Here is a 16,966-nt window from a genome sequence, read left to right on the forward strand (position 1 = left end):
TCTGTCCCTGCCCCTCCCCTCCACGCCCCTTCCCCCCCACAGACTTACCAGCCAGAAAATGCTCTCCAAGCTGCTAGGCTGCATGCATGCTGAGGCTGCACACACATGCACAGCATTTATTGGTGTTTTAAATCAGCCACAGTCCAAAAAAAGCCAATTGCCAATAATGTCAATTTTCCTTTTATTGGTGGCAATACAATCTGAACCAATATATCATTGCATCTCTACAATCTGTTCTATTAATAGACTCCCTTTGAAAAGGATACTTTCCTCAACTGTTGCTTTTTTTTTTCCTTTTATCTCCTAAATGCTTTATCTATCTTTATCAACTTTACCTTTAGTTGCGGTGAAAGTATTTCTTTTTCTTTCACCGAGTCCATTCCATCTGGAAACATTCCACAATACTGCAGATAAGCCAAGACACTTGCATCCAGATGCTCAGTTGTTTCTAATTCCTGATTTAGTTTAGCTGCCAAATCTGAACTGGAGTCTGAAAACAGATCGTGAAGAACATCACAGAGTAAAATCATAGGTTTGGAAGGGACCTTAATGGTCATCTGGTCCAATCCCCAACAATCTCCTAAGCATGCAATTTCTTGTTGTACAACTATAAAAACAGTGGATTTTGGAAAGAGTAAGATTCCAAAGTAAAAAGTTAGAAGCAATAAAGCTAGTAAGATTTTCTGGTGCATATAAATCCATTAACTTAAAATTGCTACAAATAGTTTTAAACAGTTCATTTTGGGAGATTCAAACTTGTTTTCATTAAGGACTGTCTATACTAGACGAGAAGTTAGGTTGGAGTTTACTATAAGCTAATCCCAACCTAATCATTACCTTTTCCTTAAAATAAATGCAGGTTAAAACAATAACTAGAAACATGAGATGTATTATCCAAATACATATTTCTCACTCCTTCTGGTGCCCAACCTTTGACCAGAGACTTTTTTTTTAAACCTTTGCAGTATCTGCAGTGCACTCCCGTCCCACATCTCATGCCTCCACTTTGCCACAGGTATGAAAGGCAGTATGCAAATCCTGCTTCTCAGTTCTCTCCAAAATGCAACACAGTACAACACCAAGGAAGAGGAGAAGGAGGAGAATGGGATGCAGATATACTGGGGAAGGAGAACAAGATGCATGTGCACAATACTCAGCTTACTAATAAGTAACTACCTTTTTTCCTTTCAATAATTGTCCACATGAATATTGTCAATTGCAGAGAAACATGTATAGAGGCAGCTCTTGGAGTCCCCTAGGCAAATAGCAACTCCAGGACCACTCTGTCCAAATGCAAAAGTCCTTCTGCTGCATATGAGACTATTTCTGACCTGGGTAGAACATTTTTGCTCTATCTGTGAAAGTCATCAGATGAAATAAGCAAAAGAATAGGTGATCCAGAACAAAGAAGTGTGTTTCAACAGGTCCATCTTGAACAGGCAGAATCTTTGCTGGCTGCAACAGAAAGTCTTGGTACCAAAGTTGTTTCAGTCATGCAGTGACTAGAAGGATGACCCACGCCTTGCTGAGGGATCACAGGCATGGGTGGTAAGGTATATAGGATGATGTCAGACTAGGGGCCTAGACAGAAGCCACACCTGGCACAAAAACTCTGTCTCTGGTTGTTGACTTCTCTCTGCTTAGCCCCAATTCACAAAGATGGAATAGGGCACAGGGCTGCTGATCTCCCACTTGTGATGTATGGAGTCAACTCTACTGCAGCAGTCTGCCACAGTATTCTGAAAACCTAGCAAATACACCACAGAAAGTTGCAGTTAGTGACTGATGCATTAGCGCTGCAGACAAACTGCTTTTCTTTCCTACTGAGAGAGGTAGGACTTGTGCTACTCCATTCATTGCTATACAACATAGCCACAGTATAGATAATTTGGATAGGACACTTATGGGTACCACAAATTTTGTGTACGGCCATGCATTCCAACACACTGATGTGGAGCAAGATCTCTTCTGATGTCCAGATACCCTGTGTCTGGAGGTCCTGTGCGTGTACTCCCACCCCATTCCTGTGAAAGGCAGGCCCTTGCTGACCCTTCTGGGGCCACCCCTATAAACTCAAACCTCTTTACTTGGGTTGACAATATCTGAAGAATGACCCACTTTTATTAGCCAATCATCCATGTAAGGCAGGACTGCCATCTCCTGTTTCCTTGAAGGCTGTCAAAATCCAAACAGGAGGCATCTGTTCTGGTAATATACCTGTCTCACTAGAAAGCATATGTAGCACCTGTGCAAAGGTCTTATGGAAATGTGGAAACAGTCATTCTGTAAATTGATAGATGTCAGCCAGACCCCTTGGTGTAGGGATGGGATAACTGTTGCCACTGTCACCACCATGAACATGAGCTTTCTAATATACCAATCGATCACTCTTATGCCCAGGATAGGACACCATTCTCTCATGTCCAGAACCCAATAGTCTGCCATTACATAGGCCTAAGCTGGACAAAAGAAGCATAAGAAGGAGAAGGTGGCTGTATGCATCATACTTGATCTTACTATAAAATGCCCTGCCTGTTATGGGCAGCAATATGATGAAATGCTGAGGATTTGTGCTGGTAAAACCTTAAACACTTTTGCATTGGTTCTAACTGTTGTGGCTGACCAGAAATTGAGGAAAAAGATACTTGCATGGGACAACGATATGGAAAATTTCAGTGGCACCACAGTGCATGCATCTATACATGCACTTTACTGTGAAGCTGACTAAATAGCTGTACAGTAAAAACATCACAGTCTAAACGTGTAGTGGTATTAGGGCACAATAACACCATACGGTAGAACTGTTGGGGACAGTACCATCCTATGGCAGAACACTTTACTGTGCTGAAATGCATGAGTAGATGCTGACCAGGCATGTTAATTGCATCTGATCAGCCCAGCCAGGCAGGCACCCCAGCTTAAATTGCTGCTGTCCCAGGTGCACATGTAAACTCTGGGCCCGGGAGTGGTTGACTCCGGCATGAACTCCTCCAGAGTTTTTTGCTTCACATTACTTTCATGTGTGAAGGCACCTAGCATGCATTAAGTATATGCTCCCAAGACACACAGGATATCTCGAAAATCCTTAAGGGAGTACAAGATGTCCCTCAAACAGGAGGTCCTTCACAATCATCTGGACTGCTTTGGGTAGTCCAAAATCCAAGATCCAATGTGTCCTTCTCATGGCTACTGAAGTGGCCACAGACCAAGAAGCTGTCTCTGTAATGTCTAATGCAGCTTAAAGCACCATCTCAGCCACCAACTCTAACACGACTAACACAAGAGAGAGGAAGGAATCTGCACAATCTGTGGGAAGATCCTCAACAAGAGATGTGATCTGCTCAACAATCCTAAAGTCACAGCTCAGTCATTTACTATTCTAAATTTGCAGAGGAGCAAGACCATTTACCAAAGAGACCCTATCTCCACAGTTCTCTCACTTTAAGAATCAACTTGCAGAATGAGGTAGGAACAGAATAATTCTGTCCTTTATGGAAAGACTCAGTACTTTCTGCCCATTATCTTATCGTCAGGACCCACAATGTCAGCGTCCCAGACTGCATCATTAATAGGTAATGCAAACTTCAGACAACTCAGGATGATTCAAGTTGCCTAGCAACAGATACATGGATGGTTCAACTAGCTCATCTGATATAAACTGGAATTCCTTTGCAACATACCTCATCAGGTAAGACAAATCATCAGCATCCTGAGGGAAGGGTGGTTTATAAGACACTGCACATGTGGAAGAGGAAGAGTCATGCCAAATTGTAGGTATGGCTCACCTCTGAAATCAGGTGGATATAACTAGTGCTAGAAGTGGACAGCTGACTGGGTCCAGCTGCAAGGACAACACAGAGAACTGGGACAGTGGATAAACAGGTCTGGTGCTTGGGGTTGTGAGGGCTTCATGGCCAAAAGGGATATGCCAGAAAAGGAGGGGACATACTCCTGGGACCACTGACCTTCCAGTTGACTGATACCATGCAGCTGACTTTCAGGATGGCTAAAATTTTCCCTTGGTCAGCTTAACAGAGAAACGGGTAATGGTGGTGACATGTAGGCATGCCCTACTCAGGAGCCAGAATCAGAAGTAGTAGAGACAGCTAAAGCTGTATGTGGTACTGATGTGCTGACACAGAAGATGGGGAACAAGAACCTGAAGCACTGGGAGAAATCAGTGACTGATTAGTATCTGGTCCTTTAAAGTGGTCATCCAAAAGGGTAAAGATGGGCTCCTAGGGGATGACAAGGTCCACTAGGATGTAGAATCTGGAGGGAGGCAGAAACTGGGCAAATCATCTCGGGAAGCTAAAGGGAAGTTGGTTTAATTTAGAAGCTGAACATATACATTTGGTTGCCTTTCTCTTCCAGGTTGTACCACAGAGGCATGAGATATACCTGATTGGAGACCTACCTACGAAGAGGGACCTTGAGAGGCAAGGTTGAACCAAAGCTCACTAGTACAGGGTGATGGTGCTGGACCATGCTCAATGCTAGCCTGAAAACTTGTTTCCAAATCTAATGCCAGGCTTGTGGCCTTGTCTAGGAGGAACAACTTACAGTTCCTCTCTCCTTCCTGCTCTTTGATTTGAAGGGCCTATAAATATCACATCTCTCTAGAATGAAGGAATCATACTCTTGCAGGAGGCGCAGCTGTAAAACCTGGGAGATTTTTGTGATGGCATCACCACAAAAAGGAAGAGAAAGTACTCTGATAAGACAAAATCTCTAAAAGAACAAAAGAAAATGAGCCACCAAGATGGCAGTATCATGTGGCACACCTACATTAAGAACAGGAGTAGAGAGTGGATGGAGTGGGAAGCAGGCAGGGCACCAAACCCAACCCAGTCTTCTCTATTTGCTCCCAAAAAAATTTGGAGAAAAGAAAGAAAAGAACTTAAAGATAAGATATAAAAATGTAACTATAAAACCAGCAATGAAAACAAGAAGTTATACACAGCCTACAAGCAGAGTGCAGGCTGAAAGGCAAACTGACTACAGAAAGGTTCCAGGTAGCCGAGAGGAACAGAGAAGCAGGAAGTGCATACCCTCCATTATAACCTTGGCATGGGAGGGGTGCAGGTTGAGTGGCCAGGATGCATACTACTAAGGCAAAATAGTTTCTGGATGAATTTAGGGAAGTATAACACACCATAAGCATGAACATGAATGTGGAAAACTACTCAACAGAAAACATATCTTATCTGAATTTTAACTGGTTGAGATTTCCCAATGCAGTTCTTAACCACCCAATCAAGACAAAAGGGGTTAATATGCATTTATACTAGGAAAAGGGTCATGGTTAAAAGAAAGCTGGTTAACAAACCACAACCTCTTTTCTAAAGAAAGAAGGGATGTGAAAAGTCAAGGCAAATTTAACTAACAAAATATAGAACTTCTTTTCAGGCCTAAATAGTGTCTTAAGTAACTTAATTTTCTTCACCTCAAAAATGCAAAAAAACCAAAAGGAAATAATGTTAGTCTTGCATATTTAAGTTAATCATCATATAGTTGAAGTGAGTTAAACATAAATTAATAGAAAATAAAACTCACTGCTGCTATATCCATTACTTGCTCGCTCTAGGCCAGACACTGTTGATCTCACATCATCTTGTGAATCAGATGGGGTTAAAGTTAAGTTGTCGACTTCTCTCACCTGTTTAAAAAAAGCAAATAAACAAAAAATAAAACCATATGTACATGAACCAGACTCAGGAGTCATTCCTAACATTAATCTAGTTTTGAGCTGTGGCACCTTTTATCTTAAAAAATCATCAGTACAAAAGATGTCATAGATTTACAAGAGCAAATATTGTAGCTGAAATAAAAGTTCCTTTGGAAATGCCTCCCATTTTCTCTTGCATATAATGGTCCTAAAAATTCCCATTTGGGGCTGAAGCTTTAAGCTTGGCCTCAGCTGACATACAAGCTACCTCTGATACCTGGGAGAATGGAAAAAGTAGTATACTGAATAAGGATATTTTTTGTTCCATGTAACAAAATGTTGAATGCTAATATCCTTTTTGTGCAGTCAGTAGTATTTTAAAAGGTATGCTGTAAGGGATTTTAAGAAGAAACATTTTTGATCACACACAATAATATCATCAACTAAGATATAATTAGTTTCTCATGAAACCTTGCACATACTCTTCCTGTGTGGGGCAAGTAACAACAGGGGATACTACTAGGGTGTGTAGGCTGTAGCTGTGTTGGTCTAAGGACGATCTGAGCAGGGTGCAGGGCCCAGGGCAAAATCAGCCTGTGTGAGGCACTGCCCCCAGATGCAAGGAAGCCGGCAGCAGATTCAGCAGCCAGAGGAGTGGGGGCTGCAGAGCAGCCGGATGTGAAGCCGGCAGCAGCATGGATGTTAGGCAGGTTATAATGCGTCATCAATCCAATATTTATATTTAGTCTATGATTTAGTTCATGTCTATATTTTAGTCCATCCTCAAAAGGAATTTACAAAACACTTTTCAAAGACAAGGCTATGAACTTTATTTCATCAACCTCCCAGATACAAAAAAAATCATGGACTAAATAGATGTCAAATTGATGACACATTATAATCTGCCTGACATCCGACTCCCCAGGTACCTCTCCACTATTTACTAGCTACTTTCATTCCCCTTCCCTCCCCATCCTGCCCCAGCCTCTCTCTTTCCCACTGACTCCTCAATTTACATCTTCAGTGACTGGCTTTCTTGCATGCATACCAGCCTCTGGCTTCTTGACTCCTCATTCCATCCAGGAAGAGCACACACCAACTGCAGATGCTTCCTCATTCTGACATGGGTATTTATACCCAAAAGCTTGCTAAGAATTTTTCCAACTATTTGAGTTAGTCTAATAAAAGATATCAAATTAAACCAAAAAACCTTGTCTGTTGGGATACTACTAGGACACTTTCATGAATGAGCCTATAAAATGTCTATTTGAAATTGCACATACATAATCTTTGCTTTGGCAAGATTCAGCAAATTCTGTAGTAACATTCAAGTGACAACATTTTCCTCTTGATAAAAAGATTGATTCTAATATACAATTATGTACTACTATATAATTAGTTTAATATTTATTCTTTACTGGCATTGAAATGCTTTTTCAGTCTTTAATTCAGAGATTCTTGAGGATTATTTTAAAGAAGACTGGTCTTCTATTTATGACAGTACACTGGGACTCAAAAGGTCTGGATTTCCCACCTTCACTCTAACTTCCTGTACGACTTCAGTCAGTCTCAGGAACACTTTCCATTACTTTCAATAAGCACCAGTTTAAGCAATCTGTGCCTCAGTTTTCCATGTATAAAAAAGGGTAATTTCCCTTTCTCTGTTGCTTTGTTGGACCTAGTTAGGGTCTAATGTTCCAAAATTAATCCCATACCCTACCGTCATGTAGGGGGCAAAGCTCTAGAATGAAGTTTATTTGGTGTAGTCTTAAGAAGCCTAATTTCACTTACATATAGTATAGTAAAAGGATCTTTCAATGCAGCAGTTTTGCTTCACTGTGCAACCAGGAGATGAACTAATAAAAGATGACTGCACACCTAGTATGACACAGTATCTAATCTTTTTGATGTATTTTTACCAATATAAGTTCCCATGGAAACACACAGAGCACTCCCAGCCATAATTTTGGGAGGGGAAAAGGAGGGATAGGGCATTTTAATATATTAAAAACATGTAACTGGTAGTTACCAAAATCCTCTTTTCCATATCCTGGTACTCAGCAATGGAATAAGTGCTTTCAGAGAAACATGGAGACTTTAAATCTAGTTTGTCTGTTGTTTCCTCATTGCTGTATGCAGATAGCTTGGGATATCCCAACAGTCCAGAGGTATCTCCCTGTACAGCGGATGATTTGGTGTGCATTGTTTCTAAGTCCACACTGTGTATACTATCAACTTCAGAGAAGGGTGTTAAGTGAAGAGTTAGTTGAAGGTCTGTGCTAGTATCCTCCTTTCTCACAATCTCAGGTGAGTCCCACAAAGTCACATCCGTGATTAAATCTTTAAAATTTTTGGGCATCTCCTTAATATGCTCTTGTTTTTTTGAATAATTGCATTTCAGAGGGTTTGGTGTTTGATGAAATCCCAATATTTGCTGACAATGCTTTTTCAGACCTTGAAGCTCTTCTGCCTTATTTGTCATCTCTTCTTCCTGAATCAAGAGTGTCTCTTGCAATTGTTTGACTTGAGTTTTCAGATTTCTGCTGAGAACTGGCAATTCAGCATCTTTCTCCTGCAATGAAATAACACACAATGCACATGTCATTTTTCTAGTACCTGCATTTAACATAGAAGTTCACACACACATAATAAGCTTTAAGAAGGTTCTTTTAAGACAAGATACCATTTTTTATTAATTTTCACTTAGAAATATACTGATTGTTCACATGCCAATTTAAATGAAGACCAAGACAAATGAACTGTAAGACCAGGTTTCTAAAAAGATAACAAAACACATAGCAGCTAGTATAACTGGGATACATCTCCACTTAAATAAGTTTACTCCTTCATTTTTGCAGAAGTTTTATTAGTTTCATTTTAAAAATATTAATCCCCTGTAGTTCTGAAGATAATGTTCCAAATTAACGCAAAATAACACTGTTGCCTGAAGCTCAAATCCAGACCCAAGAGCACAGCAAGCAGTGCAGAAAAAGGCTTCTTTGAAAAATTCTACAGACTACTCCAAAACTACCAATCCGGTCTCTAGGTCACACACATTGGCTGTTGTGGTACTTGCATCCACGCTCTGGGAGGAACGATAATAGATGCACATTTCAGAGAAGCCACCAGCCTTGCCCCGAATTTCAACCCTGCAGTGGCACAGGGAAGTCATGCACAGTAGTAAGTTATGTCTGAAACTTCTACTGCTATATCGCACCCTAGACGTACATTTCAAAACACTGGCAAATTAAGTCTTCTGGCAGTAACCTATGGGGGGATTCCTTGCAAACCAAAGCTTCTAATGTAAAACTGAATTTGGCCTATTGTCTTTTTAGGCGTTATTTGCAACTGTAACTTTTAAAACTACTGCTATAACATACAAAGTGCTAGAAGATCTATAAAATAATACACTAAGGGATCAAATTGCAGGTAACTTGAAGAGCACAGGCTATTTGTATACATCTATACCAGCACTGCTTCAACCTTTAGAAATGAGACTTTTTGGTTAAAGATCACAATGCTATGACTTCTGGATCTTGTTTTTACACAAAGTCTTTTAATGTGTGAGGATATGTCTGTACAGCCCAAAACACACTGTGCAGAGATAGCCTAAACTAGCTCTATAGGTAGTGACTTCAGAACGAGAAGCAACATAGCCTCTATATTATGTCACCCTGGGAGGGCTAATGGGTTCTACTTCTCACTAATGCAGTTTCTCACTAATCCCTGCAAAGCTGTAGAGCATCTCTGAAGGTCACTGCTTTGTGCCTATGTAGACATACCCAAAAATGGTCTTGAAACAACTTTAGTAAACTGGTGAAGAGTGACAAAGAAGAACGGGTGGTCATGCTTTGAGCAGGAGGTGGACTAGATGGCCTCCTGAGGTCCCTTCCAACTCTAACTTTCTATGAGTCTATGAAATTAACAGCCCCCTTCACCTCGTTAATATTCCAGCATACCTTTACATCCTCCAGAGTGCTACCAGGTCTCTCTTCACTAACTTCCAAGTCCTCTGTTACCCAGGGTAATTCAGATTTAAGTTCTTCTTGATGAGATGTCATTTTTGCAATTAGATCATCTTCATTCTGTAAAGGGTTTGCCATGTCTAACTGTTCCTCTATTAAGATCTTAAAAGAGCAAGACAAGGAAAAAGATTTTTGTTAGGTTTTTGACATAAGCAGGTACCACACTAGAAGCCTTTACTTTCAGGCTTCTTTGGCATTCCTCTCCAAGTTTCAACTACAACCACCATTAAATAAATGGACCATAGAGAACAATGTTTATATAAAGGTATTGGAAACTTAGGACATTTCAAAACACAACTACATTTCAATTTACTGGGTCAATTGCTTATATTTACAAAGTGAGTGCAGATGCACTTCACATATCAGTGGAGGACTTTACTATGCAACCTTCTGTATAACCACCTAGGTACCACTTACAAATCAAGATGATAGTGTTAATATTGTACTTTCTGCAATTTATGCTTCTAACAAAAGGAAATAAAAGTAATTTAAAATTAAATAATTACATTCCTACTTCAGGCCAGTGCTACCAGTACTGCCCTCCTTAATACTGACACAAACAGAAGGTAGGTGACAACGTTTGCTATTTATTATGAGTCAGTACAAGAAAGGTCTGGGGAGACAAAAGAAGCATACCCAGCAACTAAAGCCTTATATAAATCATCATCATCAATGTTTTAAAAAACATAGCAATTTAAATGACAAAATATGCTGTTTTGATAGTTGTATAGCTTAGTTAGAGCACTAAACTAGTAGTCATGAGTTTCACCTTGGGCTCCAACACTAAACTACCCCGTGACCCTGATTAAGTCACTTATTTTCCCTATACTGACAATTTCCCTCCTACTCTCTTTCTCACTTATTTATACCATAAAAGCTTTTTGAGATGGGGGTTCTCATGCTATTTATAATAGTGACTGCCACAATGGGGGTCTTGATTTCATTAGGGGCACCTTAGCATTATTACAACACAAGCAATACATGCATTTATTTAGCTTTAGGATTAACACTTTTCGTAATCCTTAAGGCAGTACTGACTCACTGTACCAGCTAGAGGATTACAGATAAACAGCATTTAAGTGATTTCCTAGTGTATGGGCATTAGTCATGCCCTCCATATACCTGAAGAAAACAAATGCCACATAAGTGCACTCTAACTAAAGAAACTATTAGATAAACATGCTACTGTAGCCTCACTGATAAGCTACAAAAGCCCAACTAGCAAGAATTAAGTGCTACTATGGAAAAGTCTCTCAAGCATTAGTGACCTGCATACAATTATGATGCCTGTGCTGTGAAGTGAAACATCAAGTAATATGAAGTCACCACAGTACTCTGTGACACCATGACAACTGTGCAAGCCTGTTGTTAAATCAGTAGTACTAAAATTAAAGCTCACTTATTTGGCCCTAAATTGGGCACTGTAAAATGTAAAGTTCTGTCTAAATAACATACTTGGTATCTGGTCTAGCAGAGCTAATTTCCTGTCTAAAAACCTACACGTAGGAGTTATAGTGAATATCAGAAATCTTGGACTTTTACACTAGTAAAGGGCTTTAAGTGCATACCCTAAACCACAGAAAGATCATCTCATTTAACATTTCATATACCTAATTTCTCTCTTCTAGAGTGTAAGTATCTAAAGGTTTGCTACATATTCTTCCAATACTCTTCTTAAAAGTCCACCACCCACTCAAAAAAGCCTTAACCAGCCAGTTAGTGTATACCTGGCACTTGAATGATACGCTATCACCCTCTCACTCATCAGAATGCCCCAGTGGACTCATCTACCAGATGAAAAACGCTTTCCAGGTTGAAACATTTAAAAAAAATTAAAAAATAAATAAATAAATAAATAAATGAGACCATATTACCCTCCCCTAATAAACTGACTCCACAAACTGACAGAATGCCTTGATAGTAAGTGTCCCCACAGGTTTTGAAGTGAGCTACCTAAGCTTTATTTTAAGTGGCCGTTCAAGATTACCATAAAACAAAATATATGCCTTATCTTTTCTTAAAATGCAAAGCGTGGCAGACATTTATCACCACTATACATTTTGCCCTTAGTAAAAACACTAAATAGCCTAAGATGCAGGCCAAATTCAGAACTGCATCACCACACTAGTAAATATAATACTGGTCAATGATTAGAGTAAGTAAAAATGATCAGACTATACACATTTGTTTTATATAACCCCAGAGAAATAAATACAAAATGTACTATGGTGACTGATACTTTTACATTAAAAACATAAAAACACTACATACCAATTTATTATTTTGGGAAACTGTGGCTGCAAATGACTGGTCAACATTTGCTCTCCAATCTTCTTCCAGTCTTTCCATTCCTTTTGTATGAATAAGAACTTCTCTTTCTTGTTCCGAGACCAGCTTAGGAAGTTTAGCTTCCTGATTATTACTTTGCTCTTTCTCCTTATAGGATTCTAGCTGTGTATAAAGTTCATCTCTTTCAGACAGTAGGGCTTCAATTTGTTGCAAATACTCCTGGATGTGATGTTTCAGTTTTGTATCATTCAGTTGAAGTTCATCCATTTCTTTCTGGTAAACTACTACTTTCTGATTCAGTGTTTGGACTGTTAAGCCAAGCCTGGAAACTTCTGATTGAAGGGACTGAACTTCTATAGCCTGGCTTTGATAGTCATCTCTTTTTTCCAGCTCAGCTTCAAGCTCCGCAACCTTTTCCATTAGGTGATGCAATTCAGTTGTTTCCACTACTCTCTGCTCTGCCATTGTCTTGATTTGTAGATCTCTCTCTAGAAGATTTGCTTCTCTTGCTCTCAGTGTATCTTCAAGTTCTTGAATCCGAGAGGAAATCATCCTCACCTCAACATCTCTCTGAGATAAGTGTGTTCTTATAAGGTTATACTCCTCCTGAAATGCTTCGTACTGTATTCTTAAAGAGGTTAGCTCTTTGAAGTGCTGCCTTGAAGACTCCTGTACATTTTGAATATTTTGTTCCAAAATTTCCACCTCCATTTTAAATTGAGATTCCTTCTCTTCAAGTAGCTGCTGCAGAGCTTCTCTAGCAGTTGAGACAAGTTCTAGTTCCTCCTGAAGCTCTTTCACTTTGGAATCTAGCAATACATTTTTCTTATTCAGATCTGTATCCTCCTTCATATCTAGTGACCCTTTCTTCAATTCATTCTGAAGATTCTCCCCCTGGTCTTCCAATCCAAGATCATTAAGGTCATCCTGGCTGTCACTAATTTCATGACATACAGGACCAAGCTGTGCCAACTCTTTCTGAAGCTTCTCAATTACTCCATGAAGTTGATCTATCTCTTCTTCTTTATCTTTACGCAACCTTTCCTGATCACCACGAAGATGCTCAATAAGTGACTCAAGTTCCTTAATTTCAGATTTTCGATCTTCCACAACCTGAGTGAAAGAACAAAAACAGAAATGTCTAGATATAACTACTTCCTTTCAAGCATCAGCATTCTGACCATTCTTAGGTTCACTTACTAAAATATTTTATTTGAAATTAAATTAGATAGATCACATATTTGAAACAGCCAGCTAACCAATGAGGCTTGATGTGGCTTACTGAAGGCAAGACTTGAAAAAGTTATCGTGCCAGAAAACAAATTCTGTTATAACAAGAAACAAATAAGGGATGCTCCAAACCTAGGTACAGTCCAGGGCTAGTATGCTGGCATGAAAACCAGTAAAGCTACTTCCTCCCTTGGATCTGGAGATGAAGCACCCCTTCACCTGTCTTCCCAATAACAAAATTTGAGAACATCTTTACTGCTGTATGTTCTCACTTTAAAAGTCTATTTCTTTCCCATCCTGGCTGCAGAAAGAGGGGAACTTCAAGCAGCTACATTTGCTTTAGATTTAGTACATATTCATAACATTTTCTGATTAATTATGCACTAGTGCCATGAAATGTGTTCATCATATGTAACAAAGGTTAAATGCAAATATACATATATATACTTGTATCTTCAATGCATGTTGAATTCTGGGGACTGAAGGACCAACCCCTGTGTTTTAATCCCATTTGAGAGTATATCACAAGAAAACAGAGGATTAAAACAGCAAATTAGATATTAATAAAAATATTTTACCCCATTTATAAATCATGCAGCAATACTGTTGACTGCTACAGACCATAGAATTAAAGACTCTGCTGCCTTGGTGTTTTTCCTGTTTTCAGCTTTTAACATATGATAATTTATGGTGACTAACATCTGCAGTTATGCAAACTAAGATAACGGTAATAAGAGTAATTAAATCTTATATTTCAGAGTGCAGGTTTACCCATGTAGGGACCAGATCTGAGTTCTTCCCCTCCTGGGTACAGGACTGTACAACAGGTTAGGCTATTTTAGGCTTCCTCTGAAACACTAGTTACTCTCTAAAAAAATTCCACCAAATGAAAAATACCAAGAGCATGACTTGGTATGGGAAACTTAATCTTAAAACAACAGTACTACTATTCACTGACCAATCTATTTTCTTCAGGCAAAACATCAAAACCTATTCTATTTCTTGTATCAGAATATTACATTCTGCCAAAACCACTTTTCATATATCAAACAACCAATATTAGATAAGTGTTCTCACCTTATTGTCTGTCGCATTTTCCAGCTCATGCTGGAGTCTCATAACTTGCTCATTCAAATGATCAATTTCTTGATTCTTCTCTTCAAGCAAGGCCTGTGGAAACTGCAAAACTGATGATTCACTGTAATCCACGATCTGACTTTGCTTCATGCTGAGTTTTGCTATGTCCTCCTGATTGGAAAACCAACAATATGGATTATACTCTATTATGGTGGCAAAACTATCCATTTTTGATGTTTTTGTCAAGCCAACAATATTCTGGCGTGTGTGTTACATACACACACAAACTATGTATAAATTGTATATAAAAATCGTATGCTGTAGTTTAAGTATGTTAACATTTAATTAAACTCACAAAATAGTTACAAAAATTATAAAATAAAGATGATAAAACACTGAACCCTACAAAGATGTGTGTCTCTGAGAAAACCAGTCAATGTACCTTAAGTTAAAGTTATGTATACCTTCAAGTGAGCATTCTCTAACTGAAGCTGGCTGATGCTCGCGGTGCTAAGATTTTTTTGCATCTCTAACTCCAAGGTCAGCTGCAAGATTTCATCATTCTTATTGATCAGGTTCTCTTTAAATTCTTCCACTTGCTGTAACAAACTTACTACCTAAAACAAAGAAAATATGTAATTGTTTTAAGAGTTCTTTTGTTTAACCACAACAAAAAGAAAAACTAGATTAATCTGATTAATGTAATTAATTATGGAGATTACAGAACTGTAACCACCTCATAACTACAAAGGCTTTTTAAGTAGAGTTTACATAAATATATTTGAGATGAAAGAGCAAGGAAGCAGGCAATGTCCCAACAACCTAACTAGGACTTCCCAATTCTAATCCAAAACCCTTGTCCAAAATTAACAATGAACATCTGCAAGATCCTTAACCCTCAACTCTACTTCCCCCTCTGTAAACATGAGGGTACTATTACTATACACATTCACAAACTAAGTGTTAGTGAGCTTGAATAAACTGCATGGCTTTGTCTGCTAAGCTTATAACTTTAACTGTCCCTTGAAGATCTCAAAAGCAAGTTAAAAATTGGGTTTAAGGAGCAAATCAGAAATGATTTGGCTTACTCTAGGCAAGAGGAATGGCACTGTTAATGACAGATAATAGGATATTTGGAATATTGCATCCTCTGTGCTAGACCATGGTTTTTGCAGAATTATGCTCTTTTTTCAAAGTATGATTCTTCAAGCCCATGCACACAGTTTCCCTACATGAAATTTTACCAAAATTTATAAGCAAGACAAAGAGCCAAAAGAGATCTGTGTTATAAAATTTAAGCAAAAGAGAGCTTGCTTATAAATTTTACTTGCTTATAAATTTTACTAGAGAGAGCTTTGTTACGTAAAAATGAAAAACAGGGTCATGACTTAACATTGTAGACGTGAAATTAAGTAGATATTTCAAATCTTAATACCTTACAAAAAGTGGCTTATGAGATTTAAACATATTAGGCAGATTTAAACATCTAAAAAATATTTGAAGCATAAAGAATAAGCTGTTTTCATGCGAGACACCCAAAAATATAGACATCTGTAAGAATGTTCCTTTAAAAACATGCCTGGAAAAATGGGACAGGCATATTTATATTGAAACAAGTCAAAATGCATGCTATGCGAGAGAAATAGCTTATTTGGGAAATTAGAACTTACAGAAAAATTAAACTTTCATATTTTAAATAGGTTTAATTTTGTTAGGATTTTAAGTAGTTTCTTTTATTAAAATGAGGAGTCCACATGATAAATTCAATAGCCCAGTTCTAAGATTAAAACTGTTTTAAGCTGGTGTATGTAAGAACGGCAAAATGGATTAAGAATGACAAATTTTAACATATTTGCTTTTAATTCATTTGATGAAGAAGTAGTGAGTGACTGGGCTTTGATGATGTGGGTTGTCCCCCCTCACCACCCTCAAACACCTATCTTTATATCAAACTGCCTATAAACTGGCAACAAATGTCATCATAGGACTTTTGTCAAGAAATCACGCCAGATTCCTCAGAAACGTCCTCATGATACATCCAGATTTTTTTTTTATTCTGGGGGAGGCACATATTTAGTGTCTATAGCAAGCAAAATAGAGTTAATTGTTTTTTTTAATTGCTGGTTTACACAATATGTTTCTGCACTGAGGATTTTTAATAATTATATCTTACATTTACATTTGAACCGTATCCATCCATGCTATTGTATGAAGAGTAACAGAAATCTCAATAGCTATTTAACTATAACATTTTAACTATAAAATGTCCCTGTCCAGCCTGCATTTTAGGTTGGATAAAATGTACCAAATTTGTGGCAAAAGTGTGGCGTGCAGTGGTTCCTTTAATCTGGTCAGTTTCGCCACACACCCCTCTACCCCTCGCTGGCAAAGGGGCCCTGGTGCTTGCTACTGATTGGCCAGGAGGCAAAAACTGCATATTTAAAGCTGTGGATTTTGCCTCCCAGTTAATCAGTAACAAGCAGCAGGGCCACCAGGGTCTCTCCATCAACTGGGGGTGGGGGGGAAGAGAGGGGAGGGAGGTGCACAGGTGCCCTGCCCCCTGGTCACCACCTTGGGACTGTAAGTCCCATCCCTTAACCTCCGACCCTTGCCAGTATAAGTCCCTCCTCTTGCCCTGGAAGAAACTTGGGGGGGGGGGGGGGGGGGGGGGGGGGGG

General features: G+C 38.8%; 1 protein-coding gene across 9 annotated transcripts in view; it reads right to left on the reverse strand.

Annotated features, from left to right (window-relative positions):
• The window catches only part of PCNT (pericentrin), a 143,178-nt gene that overhangs the window by 37,228 nt on the left and 88,984 nt on the right, over positions 1-16,966 (reverse strand). For all 9 annotated transcript variants that reach the window (XM_019523292.1, XM_019523297.1, XM_019523294.1 and 6 more), the window contains 7 exons: positions 14,754-14,906; positions 14,290-14,460; positions 11,965-13,095; positions 9,628-9,795; positions 7,698-8,240; positions 5,557-5,659; positions 336-490 (listed from right to left, as the gene is read on the reverse strand). In XM_019523292.1, the coding sequence (XP_019378837.1) occupies positions 336-490; positions 5,557-5,659; positions 7,698-8,240; positions 9,628-9,795; positions 11,965-13,095; positions 14,290-14,460; positions 14,754-14,906 (2,424 nt within the window). The remainder of the gene's footprint in view (positions 1-335; positions 491-5,556; positions 5,660-7,697; positions 8,241-9,627; positions 9,796-11,964; positions 13,096-14,289; positions 14,461-14,753; positions 14,907-16,966) is intronic.

This window comes from Gavialis gangeticus, unplaced genomic scaffold (assembly GCF_001723915.1).
Source record: "Gavialis gangeticus isolate Ggan-Ray unplaced genomic scaffold, GavGan_comp1, whole genome shotgun sequence".
NCBI classification, from domain to species: Eukaryota; Metazoa; Chordata; order Crocodylia; family Gavialidae; genus Gavialis; species Gavialis gangeticus.